At 42.3% G+C, this 26,983-nt stretch overlaps 1 protein-coding gene and 1 pseudogene across 1 annotated transcript; one reads left to right on the forward strand and one right to left on the reverse strand.

Annotated features, from left to right (window-relative positions):
* Window positions 1-243: 243 nt before the first annotated feature.
* LOC131912364 (uncharacterized) lies at window positions 244-11,355 on the forward strand (annotated as a pseudogene).
* Window positions 11,356-22,600: 11,245 nt separating this feature from the next.
* On the reverse strand, window positions 22,601-22,792 carry Smim43 (small integral membrane protein 43). Its single transcript, XM_059265098.1, has one exon. The coding sequence runs from the start codon at window positions 22,790-22,792 to the stop codon at window positions 22,601-22,603; it is 192 nt and encodes a 63-aa protein (XP_059121081.1).
* Between the last annotated feature and the right edge of the window lie 4,191 nt (window positions 22,793-26,983).

Genomic DNA, 26,983 nt, shown 5'->3' on the forward strand with positions numbered 1-26,983 from the left:
GCCTGACCTCTGAGAGAAGACTGACAGCCTGTTATGGAGTCAGCTTGGTCCTTTCACTTATCACACACTATTGAAGTCTTGCTCCATGGTATTTACCCAAATAAGCCTGAAAGTTTGTCCACACAGCAACTTCTACAAAAATTTTACAGAAGGTCTACCTATAATTGCAAAAACCTGAATTTACAATTTCATGAGTAAAATTTATTGTTTTAAAATAACTTGTCTCTCTCTGTGTTCAGTCTTTTAGAGCAACTACCCCAACAGAATGTCATTCTTTTGAAACTACTTTTCGGAATATTCTACAAAATTGAGAGAAACTCTGAAGTCAACCACATGACATCTTCTAATTTAGCCATTTGCATAGCCCTATGTATTCTGTGCCTGCCTAGTTCCTGCAACTCAAGATTGGCAGATATCACCAAAAAGGTAATGAGACATATATTTTATGCCTAGAGTAAACACGTCTTCACAATGAGACAGGAATACAGGATTATCCTGAGAGTCTGGGGTTTGTTTTTTTGTTTGTTTGTTTTTGTTTTTGTTTTTTAAATGAGTGCGCCCTTGATTTTCATTCATCTGGAGAGGAAGAATCATTTGTGCATTTTGAGTAAGTAGAATTTAAATAAGTATTTGAGCTCAATAACTCAGTCCTTTGTCGACTGTGATTTAGACTAATCCACTGAGAGCTAGTCTTGTAAAATGATAAGAAAACATGGGTGCTGGGTTAGAAAATCAAGACTGAACCCTTGATGTCCTCACTGAGGCATGTGTGAATTTCTAATTGTTTTCAAGGTGGTTTCCCAATGAAACAAAGGCAATATGGATTGTTTTATCAGATGTGTTGTTCTGAGATATGGTTAGTGTGATTAAATATATCCTTGGCCTCTTGTTGCTGATTATGATTGGATTAGAGACACTTTTCTATGGCAAACACATTTCAAATACTATAATAAAATACCACAATTTATGACTCTCAGTATTTGAGTTTCTGATTAACTATTGATTGCTCTTGGGCCTCTAAGAAGTACATCACAGGAAGGCATGACTCAAAACATCTTTTCCTCATATTGTGTAGAATTAATGAGTGGAAGAGAAAGCTAGGGTTCCAAACAACCTGTCATTGCAGATCCACAATTATCCACTTCACTCCAAATAGGCCTTACTTTAAATATTTCCCAATATAATTATAGGGAAAGGGGCTGGCTAAAGAAACCCACCCTGACCTTAGAGCCCAGAACTAGGGAAAGATGGCTAAGATCAGAGAAAGAAACACAGTTAGGCTCAGATCAGAGCCATCTCTGCCCCTGGCAAACTGACCTGTGAAACCAACCAATCACAGAGCAGGAAACTAGCATCCTGACCCTGGAGACCAGGACCAGAGAAAGAAACACAGCCTAGGTTTGGGACCTGAGCCAGAGAAATGAACACTTTATCCCCAAACCCAAAACTAAGGAAACATGCCCTGACTCTGAAACCAGTACCAAAGTAACATTCTTGGTCTCTAGAATCAGAGTCAGTGAAAGAAATATGCCCTGGCCTTAGAATTAGTGTCAAAAAGCAGAGAAAGGCCAGTGAAACAAACAGTTTGGCCGTCTTCAGGGCCGTCTCTGCCCCTTGCCCACAAAACTGATCAATCCCTGGGCAGAAGAAATCTAGCCAATCCCTGTCGACTCTGCCCCCAAGACCTCCTATATAAATTGCCCTGCCTGGTCATTTGGGGGCTGTTCTCTCCACTCTGGACGCCTCCTTCCCAAGTAAATCTCCTTCTCAAAAGTGTTTTGGGTGCAAAGATCTTCATTCCCTGGCACACTGACTTTTTCTCTGAATTTTGAACTACATACTTCTAGCCTCAAGGCTCATATATATGATTTACAACCATGTGAAATGACAGAGACCCTTAGTATTTGCCTTGCTTTGTCACAGATTTCTCTTGTCAAATTCCTTATTGAGAATTATCCAAAAATATTTGGAGAAGACATTTCATCTCATTATGAGAGCTCATTATGAGAACTCATTGCTTTGCTCTGATGGGAAGAAGGCTTACAATTCTCTGAACACTCCAACCAACAGTGTTGAGACAGAGGAGAAGGAACAAGAAGACAACCCCTGTCCCAGTGGGAGGACAAGCCCCACAGTTAATGATGCAGAGCCCAGAAGTCCAACTGCTCCTCTCTACAGTGAGGGAATTATAGGTAAGCATAGATGTTCTATTACCTTAACCTATGAGTTAGACACATTTAGCCCTGAAAACATCATTTACAACAAACAGCTGTGTAGCTGGAAGCTTCTCCGGTCCTGCCTGGCCCAACAGTCAGGATGAATCTCTCCCTCTTGTGTCCCACAGCCGCTTGGTTCCAAGTAAGCGCACAGAGACTTATATTATTTACAAACTACATGGCCTAATGGCTCAGGCTTCTCCCTAGCTAGCTCTTACAACTCAACTCAGCCCATTTCTAATGATCTATGCATTGGCGTGTGGCTTCATGGCTTACCGTCACTTTCACATCTTGCTTCTCCTGGTGGTGGCTCGCAGCGTCTGCCCCACTCTCCTTTTCTTCTCCTCTCTCTCCAGTTCAAATGTCCTGCCTAACCTTATTCTGCCTCACCATTGGCCAAACAGCTTTATTTATCAACCAATCAGAGCAACACATATTCACAGCATATAGAAAGACATCCCACAGCACAGTGATTGGGAGTCTATGAAAACCATTTGGAATTGAAACTTTACCTGTACATTATAGGTGCTTTCCTGTTGTCAGAAACTGCCTGTAAAATGTCATTCCTTCTTCACAGTGGTCCTGAATTTATGTAAGAAGAAATTCTAGAAGTGCCAAGTATATAATTAATTAAGAATATGTGGAGAAATGTTACTTACCTTGATATCTTGACTCCTGGGTGATTTTTATAATACTCAGAATAGCCACTCAATTTACCAGTCAGGGTTTCTCTCTTTAACAGCCATGACTGTCTTAGAACTAGCTTTGTACAGCAGGGTGGTCACAAACTCACAGAGATCCTCTTGGCTCTACCTCCTGAGAACTGGGATTAAAGGTGTACACCACCATGCATGTTCTTTTGGAAGTCTTCATATAGCATAATATACCCATAGGAATGCTATGACCTCAGATTTGATCTCATAGTTCAAGGGAGAAAAGTTAAAGACTGTCAGAGAAATTTAGTCAGGCAAGTTATGTGATGAAGTGCAGATACTGCTCTTAATTTATAGTTGCCCTGCTACAAGGCACAGGAATACAGTAGGAATTCAGCTGAATATGGAAAAGCTAATACCTGGAAGAAGCTAAGGGCCTTTGAGAGGATTAAGCCAAATATCAAGAAGTATTTGGTATTAATATATTTCTTTTAATGTATCAGCTGTCTTCTGCTATTAATTTCATATGCACTCATAACTTCCCAAGAACTTTCAACAGTGTATTTTTCCTAAAATTCTTCTCAAGCAGCCTAGGCTATAATGGCAAATGGTCTCCTGAATTAAGGTAAACACCCTTCCAGAGACACCACCTTGGAGACAGGCTAGGTGCATAGCCTTATTTCTTGTGCAAATGAAGCCCAGACCCCCTTCCTCTCTCAGGCCAAGTGGCATTCCAGAACAATTGACTCAGGACAAAGGGTTTTTTTGTTTTGGTTTTTTTGCATACCAGGTGGAGGCAAGCAATTGAGACAAGATTCCTAGCAGAGTGGCATGGCCCAAGGAGAAAGCAACAAGGCAGAGTTTTTGCAGATTGTAGGTGGATCAAGTCAGGTCTTGAGAGCAGGAGAGGAAGCGAGGAAGATGGACAGAGAAACGGACAGAGATGAAGATGAGGTTGAGATGGAAAGAGCTTAGCAGGAACTAGGACAATGACAGGACAAGAAGAGAAGGAACAGAGAGGAGCTAAGTATAAGAACAGAAAAGAAGCTATGTAGAAAACTGACTCAGAAAAATAAAACATATGAACTAGAGTTTCATGTGCATAGATTCATTTAATATTGTCAAAGATTAGATTATCAGCTGGTTGTAGATTCTTCCCAGACCCTGGGAGAGGGCTATCAATGGGCTGGACCCCCCCATAGTCCCAATTATTGCCCATGGCTATTCAGTCAAGAATTCACACAGGAGGACTCAGATTGTATACTACATCACTGCTTGATTCTAATACCTATATGCATAGCTTTCAAGACAAACACCAGAAATTACTGATTATTGTAAGTAAATTGGTTGCAACTCTTTGGGTTTTGTGTCTTGGGTTTCAGCACCAAAAGTGTAGGTAAACTGGTTGCAATAACTCTGGGGAAAGGTGTCCTGACTTCCTGGGGAGTCAGGCTACACCTTGAGTTGCTTAGGACAGCTCTGATGGCTGAACTGCAAGGAGACAGTTCAGCCCTGGAGGGCGAAGTATCTCAGACACCTTGAGCTGCTCAGAACAACATCTCTGCCCTGAAGGTATCCTGGACAACTAGAGCTATTTAGCTCTGACAGCTGGAGCTGCAAAGAAGCAGCCCAACCCTGGAAGGGAAATTTTTCTGACTTCTCGGGAGAGTCAGGCCTGGAACTGCTTCAGCAGGGAAGGGTATCCTGACTCTTTGAGAAAGTCAAGGTATGCCTGGTATAATGGGGGGATGGTCTCCCTGCAGGATATAGCAATCCTACTCTGCCCTGCCTGCAGGGCTTCAACGGGTTCTCGACCACCCTAAGGACAGAATGATAGGGACAGGAGATACAAAGGAAATACACCAAGTCTAGATTCTGATCAAGGTGCAACTTTATTTTTCTCCAAGAGGGTTTATATAGTTCCTGCAGGGTGGGGGGAGCAAGAAGCTGTCATCTGCATAAGGTGGGGCAAGCTAAGGATGTTTGCATAGGATGTTTACAGGGTGAAAGGGTCAAGGGCTCTGCCTCAATGTCCTGTTGCTAGGCAACCTAACTGTAAGATGATCTAGTTGCCTGTCCTTAGAGATTCTGTCCTTGTCCCTGACACTACTCCTCTCCTGGAGAGCCTCTACAACTGAGCTTTGCTCAGCCCCCACTTAAGGAAGCTTCGAAGCAGAGCTCTGCTTCTCCGTCCTAAGATGTTGCTTCTTTTGCTTCACTCTGTGAAAGGGGAAACCCCTGCAGAAATGTTGCAATCTCCTCCGGCTCCAGAGAAAAGTGTTACTTTTCAGCTTGCTGTGTCCACTGAGAAGATCTCGGCAAAGATCTTCTGTTCAGCTCCTCCTTTTCCTGCTCTTCAGCTCTCCCTTATTTTGTCCACTGAGGGAAGTCTCAGCAAGGATCTTCTCTACGCCAGTGAATGAAGATCTTCACACCCAAAAATCTCTTTTGAGAAAAAGATTTGTTTGGGAAAGAGTCCAGGAGAGTAGCTGCCTCTACTAGTGTAGAGAGAACAGCCTTTTTTTTTTGTAATTGACTAGGCAGGGCGGTTTACACAGGAAGTCTTGGGGGCGGAGTCAATCCCAGGCCCAGGGTTTCACTATCCTGCTCGTGTTTGGTTGGTTTCACAAGTCAGTTGGCCAGGGCAGAGAAGGCTCTGATCTTACTGAGCCATGCTATGTTTTTTTCTGCCCTGATCTGAGCCATCTTTCCCTAGTTCTGGGCTCCAGGGTCAAGGTAGGTTTCTTTAGCCAGCCCCTTTTCCCTACAATTATACCTAGGTATCGTGTCCCTCGGGATACAGTCTCATTATTATAAATGTTATATTATTAGTTCTTGTCTGTGTATTATGGTGATGCTGAAAGTATGTAAGCTATAAAATGAAAAGGCATAGAAGGGTTAAGTGAGTCCAATTATAACATACAGTGATTTCCCTTTTTTAGATTCTGAGGAACATGTCAAAACATCTTTAATAAATCCAATGATTACATGGGGCTCTGATATCAGGCAAGACAACGTGTGTTTAATTCCACCAGTGCCAAATGAGGAACACCCCACTGGAAATTCTGATAACCCACCAGCACCAAACAAGGAACTCCTTGTTGTAAATTCTGACACCCCATCACCACCAAATGAGGAACAACTCGTTGTAAATTCTGACACCCCATCATCACCCATCAAGAGACACCTCTTCGGGATGTCTCTCCTGAGTGTGTGTGAGGATGGCCATCTGCCTACTCCAGTACTGGTGAGTTTCACTCTGGTGTCTACAGCTCTCCTGTTCAACATAATTTCTGGGAACCTCTGTTTTCAATGAATTGTAAGACTAATGAATGTTTAGATAACCTGTCCATGAGAGTGAGATCCTTTTAAAATACTGCCTCAAAAAAATTAATTCTGCTGAAGTTAAAGCCATGTAATTCAAGAAAACCGAAGGAAAAAAAAAAGGTAACAAAAACCTACAGTGTTTCCACGTCTTCCACTATTTTCCACAAAGACCCAAACCCACCAGCTTATTGGAGGAAATAGGTCTATGGGTGAGACCCTCTGAGTCTCCAAACCTCAACTCTTCCAGCTTCTTTCATGACTCCATATTACTTTGGGGTCTTCCTTAGTATCATTGCCACTGAGATTATTCCACTTTATAATTCAAAATTTCTAGGGTGTTTTATTTTATATTGTAAAGGAAATGCTTTATATTGTATAAGCATTGTTCTGTGCTATGTATTAACCATTTCATCCTAGTAGGATGTATTTACAAGCCACCCAATATGACATGAACTATTTTAAATGTTACTAAATTGCCATTGAAAATACACTTTAAGTATGCGGCATCCATTTTAGCTCTATATTCAGTTTCAGGAATTTATGCTGCATATGAACAAGCTTGTCGTGTTAGAGACATGATAATTACTGTCTACACTTTATGTATGTTACAGAATTTTCTGGTAACCATGATTATGATCATCCCAAATTTGATAACAGAGAAAATATTCAATAAAGGTTATGTATGGTAGTCATTTTTATATACTGAAAACATGGAAGACGAATTGATATTTCCTTGGGTCCTTGACTGTGACAGCACCTTATGACATTGATAGTTGAAAAGAAAAGTCACAGACAAAGGAAATGAAAGTCTCTGTCAAAGGAAGTATAATGAGATAAAGCTTTCTTTCTTTTTTTTTTTTTTTAAAGATTTATTTATTTATTATGTATACAGTGTTCTGCTTGCATGTATGCCTGCAGGCCAGAAGAGGGCACCAGATCTCATTATGGATGGTTGTGAGCCACCATGTGGTTACTGGGAATTGAACTCAGGACCTCTGGAAGAACAGCCAGTGCTCTCAACCTCTGAGCCATCTCTCCAGCCTGAGATAAAGCTTTCTTAAAAACACAGATTTTAAGACTCATAACAGGGCCCAGGACAGACAGGAAGTAATAATAACAGCTGGGACACTGGAAGGGAAATATACCAATAGTAAGTGAGAATGGCAGGTGTGGGAAAGATGTTCATAGAAGAGAAGGCAAGAGCAAGAGGGGACCATTCACCAAAACACTTGGGGAACAGACGTGTGAGTCAATGCTGAGGAATAACTGATTCCAACAAAACCCCAGTGTTTCAAATTAGGAAAAAGTAATTAGGGGAGAAGATATATCTAGAAGCTATAAAAAGAAACAAAAACAAAAGAAAAAAATTCAAAATCTTCCTTCCTCCCAGGTGTAGCTCTGCATCCATGCCTGCCCTTGCTCTGGTTCTCAGTAAGAGACACACTGGTGCTTCAAAAGCGTGGATCTCTAATAACAGAAGCTTTTCTTTACCTCACACAGGACATGCTCTCTATTATTGAGGAAAAGGGACTACATACAGAGAAGATCTTCAGAACAATAGCCAACAAATCCTTCCGAACCCTTAAAGAAAAGCTTGATGATGGGGAGGAAGTCAGCTTGACTGAGGAATCTGTCCTGGTTGTTGCATCTGTCTTAAAGGTGAAGAAAGTTTAGCATCCTCCACACTCAGCATCCCTCTAGAGATGCATAAGTACTTTCCTTCCTTGAGATAAATTGATGATGATAGTTTCCTTCACACAATGACCTAAGGATAAGAGGCCTGGTAGATAAAAGTCTGACAAGCTAAAGGATTTATCACAAAGACACAGTTGAAGAGCCTTCTGTTAGAAGATGACTTCCCCATATGTTAGGTGTGCTTTGGTTTGCCATTGCAAAGGACTCCACTGATTTCACCTCTGACCACACCATGTGAGGAAATAACAAAACAAGTAGTAATAGTGGAAAAAGTGGTTTACAAATATATGTGTGTGTGTGTGTGTGTGTGTGTGTATATATATATATATATATATATATATATATATATATATATATATCCTTCAACTACAACACAATGGCTAGTCCACCAATGACCTGTAATAGGTTCACAGAGAGTTGGATGTTGCCAAGTACAGACATGAAATTGTTTCCATCGCTACCAAAAAATAAGTACTTTCACATTTACCAGACGTTGCCATCCTAATCCTGTGTCAGATAATCAAGAATTAGCCTAACCTACTCATGAAGACTCTACGACATTGAACTTGCCATGGAGCTGTCTATAAGCAGTGGCTCTAGGGCAAATACTATTGGTTTATTTTAACTGAGCCTTGTTCTGAGTTCACCACTCAGTAGACTCTGGAGCATTGGCCCCAAACATCAAGGGGAGAGATAATGCCCTGAGTGTAGGCAACATAGTAACATCATGTAAACGTACCACTTGATCCCTCCTTAACCCCAGAGATTGCCAAGTATGGCTTGCTCTCAATGCCAGAAAGTTAAGACAGCATAATGGGGAAGAAAGTGAAGATCAGTGACTACCAAGGCAGTCCTGTGCACTCATAGCCCATTAAAAGTACAAGAAGATGTGAGATTTGTCTATTTTTTTTTTTTCATTTTTCTATCCTTAGTGCTTCAACCCATACTTGACCCTTTACAGATCAGGAAACATTGAAATGAGTCAACCTTTTGTAGCTGGAAGATTTTCTGTGACCCGGCCAGCTGGCAGTCGAGACAAATTTCTCCTACTGGTCTTCCCCAAGTAAACACACAGAGGCTTATATTAATTAAAAGTGTTTGGCCATTAGCTCAGGCTTTCCACTAAATAGCTCTTATATTTAAACTCAGTCCATTTCTGTTCATCTATATGTTGCCACATGTTCCATGGCTTTACCTGTATGCCATTACATGTTGCTCCCTGGATGGTGGGCTGGCCTCTCCCCCCACCTTCTTCCTGTCTCTCCCTTTGAATTTCCCACCTGCCTCTAAGCTGCCTTGCCATAGGCCGAATGGCTTTATTTATCAACCAATCAGAGAAACACATATTCGCAGTGTACAGAGAGATATTCCCCCATCAACCTTTACTGAATCATGAACATGAAAGTTGATGGTGGTGTTTCCTGAACTAGTTAAACCTGAACTGTTCTTGGCTCTTTACTGAGAAAAGCATATATGTTCATGTTAAGCTATTTTAGGTAATTTCATATCTGGCACTTTTTCTTACCAAACATATTTAGAGATTCCTCCCATTTTATTTTAGTTTGGTCATTTATTTAGAGATTCACCTGTCTTTGAAACCCACTCTAACCTCTAACCTAAGGTCTCACTGCATCATTCTGAGTTCTGAGATTTTAAGTGTGTAATACCATGCCCACCTAAGCCTCACACATCAGTGTGCTAGCCTTTTGAAAGTACAGTATATACATGATCAAACCTTGGGTTTAGAAGGAATCAGATAAAGGGACTTTGCCGTCCATCATACAAGCTTCTGCTTACAATTTAAAGAGTTGAATTTTTGCACAGTTAAGGGAGTAAATGTGAAACAGAAATTCTCACATGGGACACAAGGAGGTCAGGTGAGAAAGTTCAGCCCTACTCCAAGTGTGCCTGTAAGCAGAGCTCTACATGCACATTAGAACTTTTCTTACCATGAATCTGAATTAAAAGTTCTGATTCATCAAATTGTAGAATCAGGATGAGGTGTTTACTGACCCTGCCCTTTTTTCTGGTTGCTTATATCCAGGAAGAACACTTTTAGCAGAGAGTAGGTTTATTTCATTGCCACCACATCCAAACTCTTAGGTGAGAAAACCCAAGCTCCTGCTTCTGGGTTCCACAGTTGAGCTGGGATTCTGGGTAGATGATATGTTGGGAATCCCTTAAGGAAGTGGGGTCTAATCCAGTGGTTCTCAACCTTCCTAATTCTCTGACCCTTTAATACAGTTCCTCATGTTGTGGTAACCCTTAACCATAAAATTATTTTGTTGCTTCTTCATATCTGTAATTTTATGAATTATAACTTAAAAGTCTGATATGCAAACTCAAAAGGGGTCAGGACCCACAGGCCATGAACCACTGTTCTAAACTGATACTTTTCAACAAAAATGTTTCTCAATAATTTCTCCAATGTATATTGACCATTACGATTCTTTTTTTTTTTTTTAATGTAAGGAATTTGTTCGATGTATACAAGGAAGCTTGCTTCGTTTGATGTATACGAAAAATGGCTTGAAGTCCCTGATAAAGGATTTCTGAATCAAAATATTGCTGCTATCCAAAGGTAATGATACATTAATCACTTGAGGAACAACACAAAAAAGAAGTGATATGTTCTTAGAGGTGTATTAGCTTGTATTTACACGATTATCCACTGAAAGGATGTCCCATGCCAAGAGGTTTCTTTTGCTCACACATGTAGAGTCACTTTATAAACAGATGTATTTCTCAGTCATGTGTGTTGCCTCATGCCTGTAATCTCACCATCTGGGAGGCTGCAACATTATAACTGTCATGGTTTGGCAGACAGCCTCGGCTAGATAGTTGGGTCTAGGCCAGTCTAGAATACAGTTTTGAGTTCCTGCATGAGACAAATTAAAAGGTGTGTATGTGAGTATGTGTGTCTGTGTGTGTCTGTGTGTCTGTGTGTGTTTGTGCACATGTGTGTGTGCGTGGACGCGCATGCCTATGTGTGTATGATGCCTGTGGGTTATTTCTGTCCTAATATTACCATGGAGTATTTAACGATATTTCACATGCTGAATATCTGACATTCATTGGTATATAGAGCTGTTACTGAATTCAACTTGCTCAACTATAGCAAGCTAAAGAAGTCTAGGTCAGGTTCAACTTCAACTTCTTTGAAACATTTTCCAGTACAATACTCCATAGAAAGATTTCTTAGGTAACAGAGGAGCTTTGAACTCCTATTACCAGCCAGGACTCCAGCATCTCAGCCTTCTCTATAGAAGCAGCTTTTATAAGTGCATGGCTTAGTTTCATCAGTCCTGTAAAGTCACCAATTCAATTGATTCCTAGTTCCTCTTGGCAGCATATCAGTTCTGAAATGTCTGTTTGCTTTCTAGTAGTTTCTTTTTCTTTGCAATATGTATAAAATTTTAACAAAATATTTTAATAAGATGCAAAGATCCTAGAATCTCCATTCCAGACAGAGACCAGCACTGTGTTTGCAAAAAGAAATGAAAGCTGGTGCTTAGGTGATTTCAGCATTATTTATTCTTTTTAACCAATCTGGGACATACATCAGTGGATTTGGGAAGACTTACCTCCTCATTTAAGGCTGTCTAGAAACATACACAGACATACCTGGAGGTTTGTTTTGTTTTGGTTTGGTTTGGTTTGTGTGTGTGTGTGTGTGTGTGTGTGTGTGTGCAAGGTAAATCACAATTTAGTCAGGTTAACAGTAAGACATTTCCGGGGGGAGAGATACATGTCTCAGGTGTTAATAGGACTCTTGCAGGGGACCTGAGTTGGGTCTCTATCACCCATGTCTGGTACTCTCAGCCTCAAGTATCTGACCACCTTTTCTAGTTTCCATGGCCATCAAGTACTCACAAGGGCATATAACTGCGCACGCACACACACGCACACACACACAGAGGCACACATGCATGCACCATTAAGAAGGAAACATAAAACATTAGTCATTGCAATGACATTGAAACTTTTGAAATATTGAATCTTTTTCTATTTATTATAATGTATTGTACTGATTGTATAATTACATACATGCCCATAATATTCTTAGTCATTTCATGGGTTCATATCTGTTTGGAGTAACTGCTATTCTCTTCATAATTCCGGATTTCAAGTTTTTCTCCCTTTCAAGACTCTGAATTTCATATTTGATTGTAAACTATGTGGAATGGCATGACTCAGTGATGGACTGGCCTACAGTTACACACTATAAATCCCTCCCCAGGTAATTCGGCCACACACTGACAATGGCTCATCTCTACTCTCGGTAAAGAACCACTGCGAACACAATGGCTACTGGACTTCACACTCAAGATTTCCATTTTAAAGAGAAAACCCGACTGCAACCTTTAACACACACACACACACACACACACACACACACACACACACACACACAGTTCCTCACTGAAATGTTTTGTCCTGTGAGTTGCTCTGGCTTTTTTAGTATGATCTATAAAAGAGCAGCCTCCACCTGCAGTCTTTGATGACATGCATCTTTCTGGAAGGAATTGTCATGAGCCTGACAATCTTCAGTTAAATGGTTTCTTTAGAAACATGAAACACGGTATTTAAACTCTGAACAAAACTCAAAATGGACTCTGAATAGAGTTTATCATAAACTCTTGGGACTAGGAATATTTCAGAGTTTGTACTTTTTTCATAATTTAGAATATTTTATACATGCACACACAAATACACACATACACACACACACACACATACACACACACGAGACAGGGGAAAGGGAAAGTCTAACTGTAAAATTCATGTTTCATTTATACCTTAGGTGGATATACGGAAGGTTATTTTAAGGTATTCTACATATGGAACACATTTCCTTTTATGGCATCATGTTGGCCTTCAAAATTTTGGATTTTGTATCAGGGGTGCACAACACAAGGGTCACTGATATGTACCAGTATGGGAAACACTGAGGGCAACAGGGCAGGTTAGAAACAGACACAGAGCTAGAGGGATGACTCAATGCCTAAGAGCATACATTGTTCTTCTGTAGGACCTGAGTTCAGATCCCAGCACCAACTTGGACAGCTCACAAGCTTCGGGGGATCTGACAGTCTCTTCTAGCCTTGTGGGTGCCTACACACACACACACACACACACACACACACACACAATGAGAGAGAGAGAGAAAGAGAGAGAGAGAGAGAGAATTTTTAAAATGAATTTTTCTTTAGAAACGTCTGTCTTGATCAAATGATCGTCTCTGTATCTTAGAAACAAATCTGAGAACACTTACATTGTAAGGTAAGGCCTCACTCATCCTTCCTGTGTACACTTATGCTAATCTTCCATAAATTCAATGAAGTTGAAGGGAAGCTCATTTTGAGAGAAAACACAGGAAGTCATTTCTTGTCAGATGTGCATGTGTTTGTAAAAGGGGGTTAAAGGTGAACAAGCTACTGTCCATGTCAGCTCAAAAAAGCCTCACCTGAGCAATCAATTCTTCCTCCAGATGAGCTTGAGACCCACAAGCGATGGCCTTTTGATCCTGAAGAAAAGGCAACACCATCATTCTTTTTAATATTTAAGTATCACACATCAATATATCCATTTTCAATGCAAATGTCTCACCTTTAGAAATACTTTGAAAAATAACACTATAATATTTATGAAGTCTATTGAGGGGTTCAGAATATGCATAGCTTGCAGACAGCTAGTCATGCTTATTAAAAGGACTCTGCTGTGTGTGGTGGCACACACCTTTAATCCCAGCACTTGGGAGGCAGAGGCAGATGGATCTCTGTGGGTTCAAGGCCAGCCTGCTCTACAGAACCTGTCTCTAAACAAAAAGAAAGTTCAACTTGAGGTAAATTCTGACTTCACTTTTGAACCCTGTGCTCCTGACTGTCCTGCGCAGTGAGTTCTTATACTCACAGGCCATAGCCGGAGATCACTCAGCCCCTTTTCTAGTTTCTCAACATCTGGAAACTTTGTGGCTCCATCAGCATCAGCCATGAGGATCTTCTCTCCTGGAGAACTGATTACACCCTGTATTCACAAATTCCAGGAGAAAGAGAGTTGCTTAGAACTAAGTTCAAACTCGATGGCATTTCAGTTCATTCTGTTTTAAGACACCCAAGAGTGAAGTATTAGGAATAATACGGCAGAGGAGGCCAAAGTTCACAGCTAAACAGATAGGAAGTCCCCACATGTATCTGCTGTTCATTTCATTGTTGCAAATGTTTCAGACTCCTCCTCCTAATACCCTGGAAAGCATCAAGTCTGAATACAGTCAACTTGGAGGAAGAAAGGAAGTCCTCAGCACTAACACAGAAAGCAGGACACACATCACACCATCTATGTGCCCCATTGTGGTAACATTTGTAATCTAAGAAATAAAACTTGCCTGAAGATCAAAGGACAGAGCCAGCCACAGAGTTAAACACAGAGGTCAGGCAGTGGTGGCACACACCTTTAATCCTAGCACTCGGGAGGCAGAGATCTGTCTAAATCTCTGTGAGTTCAAGGTCACACTGGGCTACATGAGATTGATCCAGTATAGGAGAGAAACAGAGCCAGGCAGTGGTGGCACACATCTTTAATCCTAGTGTTTGGGAAGCACACATGCCATTAATCCCAGCACTAGGAAGGATGAGATAGGAAGTGAAATGGCTGGGCAGAGAAAGGCATATCAGGCGTGAGGAGACAGGAACTAGAAGCCTTTCGGCTGAGGACTCAGGAGCATTCAGTCTGAGGACTCGTGGAGGCAGGATCGGTTGAGGAGTTGGTGAGGTGAGAAGTGGCTGTGGCTTGTCTCTCTTCAGCATTCATCCCAATATCTGGCTCCAGGTTTTTATTGTAAGATCATTTAGGATTCATGCAACACCCCAGGTTAGTGAGTCACAGTGTTCATGTAACTTGAGGCAACTTGAGCAACACAGGAAGGAACCTGTCCCCAAACCAAAATGACACATGTGCTCTGGGTGTGGTTCTGCATCTGTAATCCCCACTCGGGAGGTAGAAGCAGAGGATTTCCAGTTTGAGGCCTCATATTTTTTTTTAATGCCAAATGTCATTTATTGAAGGAGGGAGGAGGTCTTAAATACAGGCTTATAGCACAATGGGAGAACCCCAGAGGGCAGAAGCTCGCTACCGATGTTTTACAATCTTGCATCTAAGCTGTTAACACCCATTATGCAGGATACACAGACAAGGAACTTCCCTTAAGTATTCAGGAGGGTAGAAACTGGCAGGGAATTAGCATAGGGAGTATATCAAGGTCAAGGTCAGCAAGCAAGGCAACAGTTACCCAAAACGGGGTCAGGGCCCTGCAGGTCCCCCTTTTACTAAAAAATGAGCTTCTGATTTAGGTTGCATGGGACGTCAGCAGGTCACCTTACCCGTCATGGAGATGCCTGCCCAGGCCACACAGGCACTCTGTCTTAGGTTGGTGAGTGCCCCCCAGGCCTTACTTGTCTCTGAATACTCATTATCATACAGGCTCAATCGTGTGTGAGCTGCAGAGTTAACTGCTGCCAATGATCTCCAAGTGGTGCTTGAGATCATTGGCTACTTTATTTATCTAAGACAGAATTCTATCTACATAGCTTCAGTTCCATTCTGACACTCGGTTCCTCTCTGTCCCTTCTTTTTCTGTCCTCTCATAGCCCTAAGTAAGCTCTTCTGCTATCAATCTCATCTTTGTCCTCTTCCTTTGTCTTCCATCTTTCCTTCCTCTCCTCCTCTCCTGACCTGATGCAAATCCACCTACAGTCTGCAAAAACTTTTTCTTGCTCCTTACTCCTTGGCCCAAGCCACTCTCACCTTACCATCTATAGAAACTCTGCCTTGTTTTCTTCTTTCCGGCCAAGGGACTCTGCCCCGACCAGGAATTCTGCCCCAGCCTTCACTGCACCTGGTTACACAAAAGCCCTTTTGTCCTGAGTCAATAGCTCTGGAATATCACTAGGCCTGAGTGAAAGGGATGGTCTGAGCTTCATTTGCACAAGACACAAAGTTGTGCATCTACATACCTGCCTGTCTCCTAGGCTCTGTAGGAGTGTTACCTAGTTCAGATCAGTAGTAGGTCTGAGAAGCTTATACTGTTTGCCATTAAGGCCTAGTAGTATATGAGCGCACAAGAAATTCATAGCAGAAGACAGCTGATATATTAAAAGCTGAATATCATCAAATACTCTTTGATATTTGACTTTCCTCTAGAAGAATTCCTTGAACCTTCTAGGTATAGCTTTATTATATACAGTTGATTCTCTATTTCATGTATTTGCGACCCGCAGCACCCGACTGTGAATGTGATGTGACCATCTGACTCACACTCCTGCCTCTGTGACTTCCATCACTGAGCTCTGAGTTCAGGGCTTAGAAACTCCTTGCCCCCAACTGTACAGACAGCAAAGGGGGCACTTCTTGTTTGCCATGACCAACAGGACAGTGAGGCACCCTTCTTGCCCAAGAAACACCCCAGATCAGGACTCGGATTGAAATGAAGTCTAGTCTTCACTGCAGTTTTCTTTTTCTTTTTTTTTTCTTTTTTCTTTTTTCAAAACAGGGTTTTTTTTCATGTTGTTTTGGTGGCTGTCCTGAATCTCACAGAGATCTGCCTGGCTCTGCCTCCCCGGTGCTGGAATTAAAGGCCTGTGTCACCACCACCCGCTGGAGTTTTCTTACTGTGTCTATTTCAATTCAAAGTAGTCAAGCTTCCTAGTGTGTTCCTCAAGCCTGTGACTGGGAGCTTGTATAATAATTCCATTCATGGGGCTGGAGAGATGGCTCAGAGGTTAAGAGCACTGACTGCTCTTCCAGAGGTCCTGAGTTCAATTCCCAGCACCCACATGGTGGCTCACAACCATCTGTAATGAGATGTGGCTCCTTCTTCTGTGTACATAATAAATAAATAAATCTTTAAAAAAAATAATAATTCCATTCATGATATTTATAGTGGATGGTAAGACTTACTATGGGACTAAGACATTGGCATTTAGAGGGAGGGCCTCATGGAACAGAAAAGATCCAGTAAGATCTGGATCTTCTCTTATTCACTCATTGGATATTGATGAAGGCAACACAGTGATTCAGTGGGGAAAGTAAAGTTTGTTCAATAGAAGAAGAGAAAGAGGAAGGGAGGGAAGGAAAGAAGGAAGAGAAATGTAAAAGGGGGAAATTTTGAGGAAAGCTGGTTATTTATATGAAAAGGGAAAATCATACTTTACCACTTACCATAGACACAACTCAATTCAAGACGAATAATAGACTTAGTAAAAGTTAAAACTCTACTTTTAAGCCAGGTGTGGTGCTGTACACCTTTAACCCCAGCACTCTGAAGGCAGAGGCAAATGGATCTCTGTGAGTTCGAGGCCAGCCTGGTCTACAAAGCAAGTTCTAGAACAGCCAGTGCTACACAGAGAAACCCTGTCTCAAAAAAACCAAAAAACATAAACAAAGCAAACAGACAAAAAACACCTATATTTCTAGCATAGAAGAAAGTACAGCAGAATATTTTTGGTAACCTGGGAGAGGGTAGGGTAGGGAACTGTCTCCTAAAGAGGACACAGAAAGCAATGAACAAAAAGTGAATAAATGAAAAACTTCAAAATTAAAAATATGCCTTTAAAATATTTCCAACTAAAACGATATAACCACAGGTGGGAGAAAATATTTGTAAAGCATGTGTCTGCTAGAAGAATATGTCTGGTACATTCTAACAATTCCTACAATTCCACACAACAGCCCAAACAGGGAACTTGGAGACAACATATTTTACTCAAACTTCAAATGTAACAGAAGAATCATTTAATGATTTTGAAAGGTAACATTCATTGGCATATAAACTTGTGCATTAAAAGAGAAATCATATAAAAATCAACATCTCTTTCCTTTATTAACCATATCCTAATTAATACAACAGTTTGGATAATAATGAGTAACTAAAAATCACACAAAAAATAAATTACATGTAATTATTTTTTTATTTCACAACCTTAAAAAATATAATCCATTAGGTATTTTGAAAAACATACACAAAATAATCATTTGGCATTTACAATATTAAAAAGTGAACTAAAATGGGCCACACTGCACAAGACAAAATGACCTCTGTTGGGAACATGGACGGGGGTCAAGGGCACATGGTGGATCAGCACTGCCATTTTTTCCAGGGTCGCTTTTCACTAAAACCCATCCCATTTGGTCCAAGAAGACATGCAATAGGTAGAGGGTAACATTTTTAATTTAGTTACAACACACTAATTTTCCTTTTCCTCAAGGAGACAAACTCAATGCAAGACGAGCAGTGAAGCCCACGGATGTGGAGCACGTGGCTGGCTGCCACCTCCCCCTCTAACTCTAAAACACACCCAAGAGAGAGAATGGGATGAACAGTACATACAAAAGCCACCATCCCCATGTGGCTGTCTCAGGAGAAATTAAGTAAAATTTAAACCCCAATAGCCATATTTCAGTGTTTACTAGACACATGTGACTAGTAGTTGCCGTATTGGGCATCACAGATATAGAACAGCTCCATATCACAGAAAGTTCTTTTGCACAGCTCTGGGTGTGGGAAGTGTTTCTTCTCCCTCTGCTTGGCCAGTACGTAGGCTGTGAGTAGAAGCAGCTCAAGAGGCAATCTCCCAGGATATTCCTAGATTGAGAGTGGAGTCTCAGAAGGAAGAGAGGTAGCGTTTCTGAGCACAGAGTGCCTTTTCTTCTGTGTATGAAAGGGATGGCCTTTATGGGGATCAAATACACAAACTTGGTTACCACCAAAATTTAATGAACATAAAAATGATGGGGCAGACCAAAAAGGAGCAAAAGAAAGCAACTCATTTTGATCCCACACCAAAGCTCCACGAGGAGATCGTGAAGACCCCACTACACACACAAACACAAATGTGCAGGCTCCCAGGATACTTGATTAGAAACTCCTGGTGCAGGGGAAGTCAGCTGCCCAGAGAGAAGCCAGACCTGACAAACATTTCCTGAGAACTAAGGAGACATCTTCACTCTGCTCAGCCATATCACCTGGAGGTGTGTTCTCACACCACACAAGGTGGGAGGGAGGAAACCTTAAGTTTCACCTTTCTTGAACACTATGCTTCTGTACAACTGTACTTTGTAAACAGGGTATAGACTTCTGGTTGTCCACCCAAGATCCACACGCATTGTTCTTATCTAAAGAGTTCGGATTTTAGTTAAAGACAGCAACTATATCATTAAAGAACCCTACAGAGGACAGTGGCCATTGACATAGTTTTAGCCTGTGTTTCTGGCTGTGGAGAAGCTCTTTAGAAAGATGTGGATTCAGACTGGCACGTTCTGTTTTTCCTCCTGGCTTCCTTCTCCTTGTGGGGAGCCATGGAGACCATATCAGAACCTGGAAAAACCATCACTGCCTCATATTAAGTGTGACATGGAAAACCACAAGACCTCTAATTGGTTCAAATCCCTGCTTAGTAACTTCCTACTTCATTGAAATAACAATCCGTCCTGATTCTCAACTGAGAGTACGATTTCTTCCCACAGTAAAACAATTTTGTCTAAAGAGCCTGGACCTATGCTATAAATCCCAGTAACTTCAGAGCGTTAATGCCAGCAAAGCAAAGGTTGAGTGTTGAGTGTAGAGCTTATCCACTTGGACCCATCTGCTTATTCTGGATCTGTGAGACAGGCCGAGAGCAGCAGAAGTGAGCAGGGCCCTTAACCAAAGAATCTGCTGTTGCAAATCACAGGAGGGATTTTCAGCTTGATCCAGGAGGAGCTTTTTCCCTGATTGTCACATTAAAATTTCTTTCCAAACATAGGGTGCCTTTCTCATTTCCCAGCTTCCTATTTGGTAAAATGCTTACTACTCAGACAACTAGACTAGCTTTTAATCTGAGTCCTTATTTATTTATGTGAACAAAATAACAATTGGATATTTGAAGAATTTGTATAACTGATTCAAGCAAAAAACAAAACAAACAAAAACCCAGTAATACATCTACCACTTAACTTGCCCTTGTATGTAATACAGATACCTGACTAATTCTAAAGATCTTAGAGCTTTAATTGCAGACTCTGTTTTATAAGTACAAATACCACAGGCTAGCTGCAAGTTATTTTGAAAGTACAGAACTCTGCAGATACTTTCTACATTCTGCGTTAGTATAACTAGAATTCTAAAAGTCTCTAAATCATGACTTGCGGGGGCAGGGGGGAGGACATTTCCCACTATCCTTAAATGGCTTAACCATTCACAATGCTCAAAATTCTCATCATTTATAATTGAATTCTAGCGCACTTAGTCTGAAACTAGGCAGAATTGGGAACATAGAATGTCACATTAAAAATAGGGTGCTGCGTGTTTTTTGCATACCTTGTTCCAAGTTTCCACCTCTGCAATGAACCAAAAACAAATCCTTTCCTCCCCAGAAGCCCGTGCACAGGGAGAACTCTGGGCAAACCCCTCATGCTGGAGGACTGCACCAGATGGCATCAGGCCCACAGCCACGCCTGTGCCCTGCAATTGACATACAGGCATGGGGAACTACTTTATCAGACATTTTAAATTTTGCAAATGGGAATGTGACATCATTCTCATTCAACTTAAAATGATCTTCTCTAGTCAGAATTGTAAATTCATTGTGATTACGAGTTTGGAAATTAGCAAACAACCAAGATTGTCCTAATAAGATGTGAAGTCATAAATGACTTAGTGCAGTGGTAATAGGAAGAAGGCCACTCAGCTGGGCAGCAGTGGTGCACACCTTTAATCCCAGCACTTGGGAGGCAGAGGCAGGTGGATCTCTGTGAGTTCAAGGCTAGCCTGGTCTACAAAGTAAGTTCCAGGACAAGTTTTCTATTCTCTCCAGGCAATGAAAAGTTGCAGTGGATTACACTCCGGGACCCCAGGACCCCAGGACCCCAGGACTGTCAGCAGGGTGAAAAGATTACAAAATCAAGAAGCCAAACTGGTGGTTAAAATAATTTATATTCTGATTATTTACAAAGTATAAAATGATCATTTTTTGTCCTTATAAACAACCATAATTGCTCATTAGTCACTCCCACGTTCATTGTCCATATTCAGATTAACCATGCAGCCCTGTAACAAAACATCTCTGCATAGATGTCAGCTAATTAGAGGACTATTGTTCAAATCACAATGCAGATTCATGGCTGCTAAGTTTGGAATTCAGGCTGGAAATGGAAATCAAGCCTCACTATCCCTCTGATAAAGATGTGATAGGGAGACAAGAATTTACCCAAGAAATAATAGCTAAAATAAACCATTGTCTTCGTTTAAAACTAGCTTTATTGTGTCAGAATGACATAGAATATGTAGGAAATCAACTTATTGTCTCCAGCCAAAATCATTTCTGGTAGTTACCCACTTAGACGGGGCTGTTTTCACTTTCCTTTAAATTATCAACTGTTCTCTTCTGCGTAGCTTCTGTATTATCAGCCTAGGCAAAATTTGATGTTGTGGGTTTTAACTCTCCATAGACTGTGCGCTTGAAGTGAGTGTGTGTGTGTGTGTGTGTGTAAAATTAGTGTTTCCATGGCATAGTGTGTCCCATCCTGAGAAGATTAACCCCAAACCTTCCCGACTGAAGACAAATTATATTTGCACCTCTGTACTATTTTCAAAAAAGAGGGGAGTCGTTAGTAAATTTGCAAGTGGTCCTGGCTTCTTTTTCTAACTCGCACAAGCCCCAGTCTCCTCTTTGATTTTTGCAAAGGTTCAGACAAATCCTTCCTTGGCTTCTTGGTTCTGGAGGAAGCTCTCCAATTCAGAGCAGAAAACCCTCACCTTCCAGGCACCTGTTTCTTGCATCCTGATACTTCCCTTTGATAGGCCCTGGATCTTCAGACACAGCCAGAGTGAGAGGCCCCAACATACCTTATGCAAGAAGAAATCCGCCACCCACTGTCCAGCTTTGCGGGGGTTCCCAGGCTGTGATCGGAGTTTGGTCCTGGGTGCCACCAGTCAAAGGCGCCAGCCTGGGTCCCGATGACGTAGATCTAGGAAAAGCGATCAGATATGATGAATGAAATTATGTCTCGAACTAACATTGACCTTGTTTAGAGTGCACAGGTGGATTTTACTCTTGATGGTCAGCCTTTCCCAAGATGTCTGATATATTAACCACAAACAGGCCTCTCTCTCTTCCTTTCTGCTAGCCTGCCCTCCATCCAAAGGTGATTCCAGGGAATCATTCTCATAATCACCCTCTGCTGTCCCAGGATCTAAACCCACCTTTGACAAGCCCGAAGACTAGACTAGGAATAGCAATCAAAAGTAGGAGAAAATCCACCTCCCCGCCCCCAAACAGGTCACTGAATCATTTCTCCTGGGCACCACCATTGAAACTGCCCTCAAAGCAAAGCTCACACTCTTTAGTAATTTAGATAATTTTGTTGGAAGTGGCTGGACTGAGTTGACCGAATAATAGAATGCTCCACCCTTAGATACAAATGCAGTTGGTCTGTGAGGAAGAGTTCACAGGTGTGCATACCATTCTCGCCCCCAAACTGACCTCTGCCGGTCTCCCCTCCCAGGATCAGGCTTGCTCTAGAAGAACTTGGCTCCGGGGTCAGACTCCTGTTCCCGCGGTCCCCTATCCTGAGTGGGTCCGGAGACCGAGGAGGAGCAGAGAGTGTGTCCCCCTGCTGCCGCTCCCAAGGTGTGTACCTGGATCCCCGCGGAACTGAGACCAGCTCAGCGCTGGGTCACACCGCTTGCTCGTTATTGAAACCCCAGGGCTCCCGGTGCAGTGACAGGCGCCCGGGCTGCAGCGTCCCGGCCGTGTTGGCCACCGAGTTCTTCAGCTGCTTGATGACCACGAAGAGCAGGAGAAACAGGAGGAAAAGCAGGAAGAAGAAGAGCGCCAGGTAGAGCAGCAAATTCAGCTCCCACTCCATTCTGGGCGCTGCCCGGGAGGTGCGCGCTGCGTTTCGTCTGGAAAGGCTCCGAGAGCTCGCCCCCGGGTCCCCAGCTCCGCTACAGTCCGCCTGGCCTCCCGGCTCCCCAGCAGCGCAGGGACACTTGGAGCAGATCTGCGAGCGCCGCAGAGCTTCTTCTGCGTGGAGATACCAGCTAGCTTCCCCAGAGCGAACTTCAGCGGGTGGAGACACGAGAAACCGCCCAGTGTTCCCAGTGTTCCCGGGTGTCTGCGGCTGGCTCCCTGCAGGTGTTCTTAAGACTCCCATTGGAGACAGCCAGTGGAGCCCCTGTCCCCTCCCTTCATAATTAATGTTCTTCATAGTGTGTACCACTCGCGCCTTTCCAAAAGAGATACACAAAATTAAAGGTGGCTGAAAGTGCCATGGGAAGGTTGGGAGATACTCTTTGCTGTGAGGTGAACTATGGATGCACCCACAATTCGACTTCAAGCTGCCTCGCCCGTTAGAATTTCAGAGGCCATGCAAGACTGTATTTTTCTCCTCTGCGCTATAGGTCTTTACAGAAACACTAACAGTAAACTGCATTTCAAATATCGTATTTTACAAAAGCTTTCTGTTGTTGGCTTGAAATTCAGTTTCTTTCGGTGAAAAGAGAAACAAAAAGTCTTCTGTGAGACCCCACTCCAACATCAGACAGCCAAGGGAAAAGAAGAAGTGGCAGGGTCCAGGGACAACACACACTCTTCAAAGCCACGCCCCGTGGTTTAGTGTTTCTAACCAAATCCACTTCCTGAGAGCTCATTCTGGCCTGAATTTATCAATGGATTCATCCATCCATCCATCGATGAAGTTTGTGTCCTCATGATCCAGTCACCTCTCAATTGCCACTACCAGCTGAGGACCACTCCCTCAGCACAGGACACTTTTGAAGGACACTTTACACCCAAATCATAATATTGTGCAACTAAGTATCCCAAAACTCAGTGGCTGAAAACAGCAAGAATGTTGGTAATTCCAGTCATCTGTCGGTCAAGAATTTGAGAGTATTTTAGTCAGGTGTGGTGGCTGGCACACACCTATAATCCCAGCATTTGGGGGTCTGAGGCAGGAGGAGCATGGAACTACAAACTTGACCTATAGTGAAATCCCCCCTCCCCCGTGTGTGTGTGTGTGTGTGTGTGTGTGTGTGTGTGTGTGTGTTACTTAATCTGGGTGATTCTAGCTTGGAACTTCTCAAATGCTGTGTCATTTGAGGACTGGCCTGCAGCCCAGGTTCCCCTTATAGGACAGATAACTCACAGCTCCAGGGAGCAGTGCTGGTTGTTGGTGGGAAACCTCAGTCCCTTCAAATCGGACTTCTCCACAGGCCTCCGTAGCCACGTGTCTGGTACAACAGGTGAGGCAACAGAGCTGGGCAGAGGCTTCAGGGACACTGCATATTAGCTGCAGAAGTCACATGTCATCATGTCTGCGAAGTCCTAATGGTTAAACAGCTCAGTTCCCCGGGATTCAGGGACAGGAACATCAGAGCTTCCTGGAGGCCTTCAAGCCTGGCTGTCACCAAAGTTTGCCCAGGTCATCTCAGGCCTCCAGCTTTATTTCATTCTTTATTTGTAAAGATATGAGAGCTGCCAAGCTTGAGACTGAGGGATGAGGCCTGACAAACATATACCAAATTATGGGATGGGTTGAGCACAGTATGTGACTGTTCCAATGACATCAGAGGTCACACAGACAGGAGGGTAGGAGTAAACTGAAGGTCAGAGGACTCAGTTCTAGTCCTAGCTCTGCCTGGCAATGGTTAGTGCTTCCCTGGTCTCTCTGTTCCCTTTGCTTACCTTGCCCTTGGATATGCTATGAGGATCAAAATGATTAGGATGTTAACAATTTATTTTCTATATATAATATCAGGTACCAATACTCTGTTTTTTTTTAGGATCTCCAATATTACAGGCTACTGTTAAAATTTTTCAAGTCTTTGCTTTAAGCATCTTAGTGGGTACAGAGTCAATCAACAAATAGGTAGGTAGGTAGATCAATAGACAGATGACAGACAGACAGATGATACATAATTGTGATCGACCACTATCTCTGTCTCTTTGTCTCACTATCTGTCTCTCTTTCTCTTTGTGTATACATGTATATTTATATCGACCTACTTCATAACAGGGCTATGTTGGCACTGGCTCCTAGGAATTATTGTTAAATGTTTCAAGAAAATTACTAAAATACAACTATTATTAGAAATTACCTCATATAAATTAATAATGTTAACAACAAACGAATACTCAAGCCTCATCCTCCCATTGATTTTTCCATGTATCTCCATCATCAATGCATTTATGATGTGTCTGTTGCTGCTGTCAGATGGGCAAATACCTGCTCCTGCTTGTTTCTTCCTAACCATACTTGCTCAATGAAGGTATTGTCTTAGTTGGGGTTTCTATTGCTGTGATGAAACACCGTGACTGAAAGTAACTTGGGTAAGAAAGGGCTTATTTGGCTTATACTACCATATCACTGTTTATCATTGGAGGAAGTCAGGACAGGAATTCAAACAGGGCAGAAACAGAGTTCGCCCCCAGGAAATGGACCAATGCTACAAATCAGGACCAGGGCCAGTTGTTAGTGTTATCTAATCAACCACTGTCACACAGCTACTAAGGAGTCTGAATTCTTACCCACATTTAACCGAGTTCTGACTTCCCAGAATCCCAGCTGGGAAGCACCACATGTTCCTCTGGGTAGATTTCTCTGTTTTACCTAATCTTGGCAAGAGAACAGATCCCCAAACCATGCTTCCGTTGCTTCATCCTATTATGGAAACCTGGGTAGCAGATATAGTTTCTACCCGACTCTGAAACGGTGCAGAGAGAAGGGCATGAAGAGTCATGCTAGAAACACAACTAAATATCCTTCATGCCAGACTCAAACTTGGAAATGGACAGACTGGGGACAATGATTGGAGAGGTTCGCATGTCCACTCTGAGGTTCACTGAGAGTAAGAACAGTCCAGGGTCAGGGCTTGGTTCCTTCGGCCCGCTTCCACAGCAGCCTTGACTCCTGGCCCTTCCCAACTGGGCCCTCTGCCTTGTTTCCATTTTGTAAGCTGCCAGGTACTTCAGAGATTTCACTCTTGCAGTTAGTTGAGGTGGTTAAAGACAGCTTGCAGAGAAGCATGCTGACTGACATGAAACGCATTGCTTACACATTTCTCACAAGATAAGCACCATAATCAACAAGGTGTTTGATAGAAAAATCATACGCCAGCTAGGCTTCTGTCTTAGGGTTTTTATTGCTGTGAAGAGACACCATGACCACAGCAACACTTATAAAGAAAACATTTAATTGGGGTGGCTTGCTTACAGTTTCAGAGGTTCAGTCCATTATCATCATGACTGGGAAGATGTCAGTGTGCAGGCAGACAAGGCGCTGGAGCTGAGAGTGCTACATCTTACAGGCAGCAGGAAGTCAATTGAGACATGGTATCTTGAGCATAGGAAACCTCAGAGCCCACCCCTGCAGTGACACACTTCCTCCAACAAGGCCATACCACTCCAACAAAGCAACACCTCCTAATAGTGCAGATTATGGGTGCAATTACATTCAAACTACCACAACATCTAATGGCTTTAAAAATTGAAATTGAAGAATCGAAAGAGATTCCATGACCTGATTATTTCTTCCATGTTTCCTTGGATGTAGTTAACCTCTTTAGGTTGGAGTTGGTCTAGCACCTTCTGTTGGACTGTATTTGTAGGTATATAGATAGATATTGCTTAAATTAGTTTTATCATGGAATGTCTTATTTTCTCCATGTATAGTAATTGAAAGTTTTGCAGGGTATAGTAGTCTGCGTGGACATCTGTGTTCCCTTAGAGTCTGCAGCACATCTGTCCAGGCCCTTCTGGCTTTTAGAGTCTCCAATGAGGTTAGGCATTATTCTAATAGGTCTGCCTTTATATGTTACTGGTCCTTTTCCCTTGCAGCTTTCAGTATTCTTTCTTTGTTCTGAGCATTTAGTGTTTTGATTATTGTGTGTGGTTGATATATTGTGCACCCCAATAAATTTATCTGGGGGTCAGAGAACAGAACAGTCACTATATTAAACATAGGTTTAGGCAGTGGTAGCACGTGCCTTTAATCCTAGCATTCAGGAGGCAGAGATCCATCTGGATCTCTGTGAGCTCAAGGCCACACTGCAAACAG

Source organism: Peromyscus eremicus, chromosome 6, assembly GCF_949786415.1.
Source record: "Peromyscus eremicus chromosome 6, PerEre_H2_v1, whole genome shotgun sequence".
NCBI classification, from domain to species: Eukaryota; Metazoa; Chordata; class Mammalia; order Rodentia; family Cricetidae; genus Peromyscus; species Peromyscus eremicus.

Bases quoted from the DNA above. Each gene is read 5' to 3' on its own strand.
- Smim43 (XM_059265098.1), bottom strand. From the start codon at position 22,792: ATGGAGTGGGAGCTGAATTTGCTGCTCTACCTGGCGCTCTTCTTCTTC.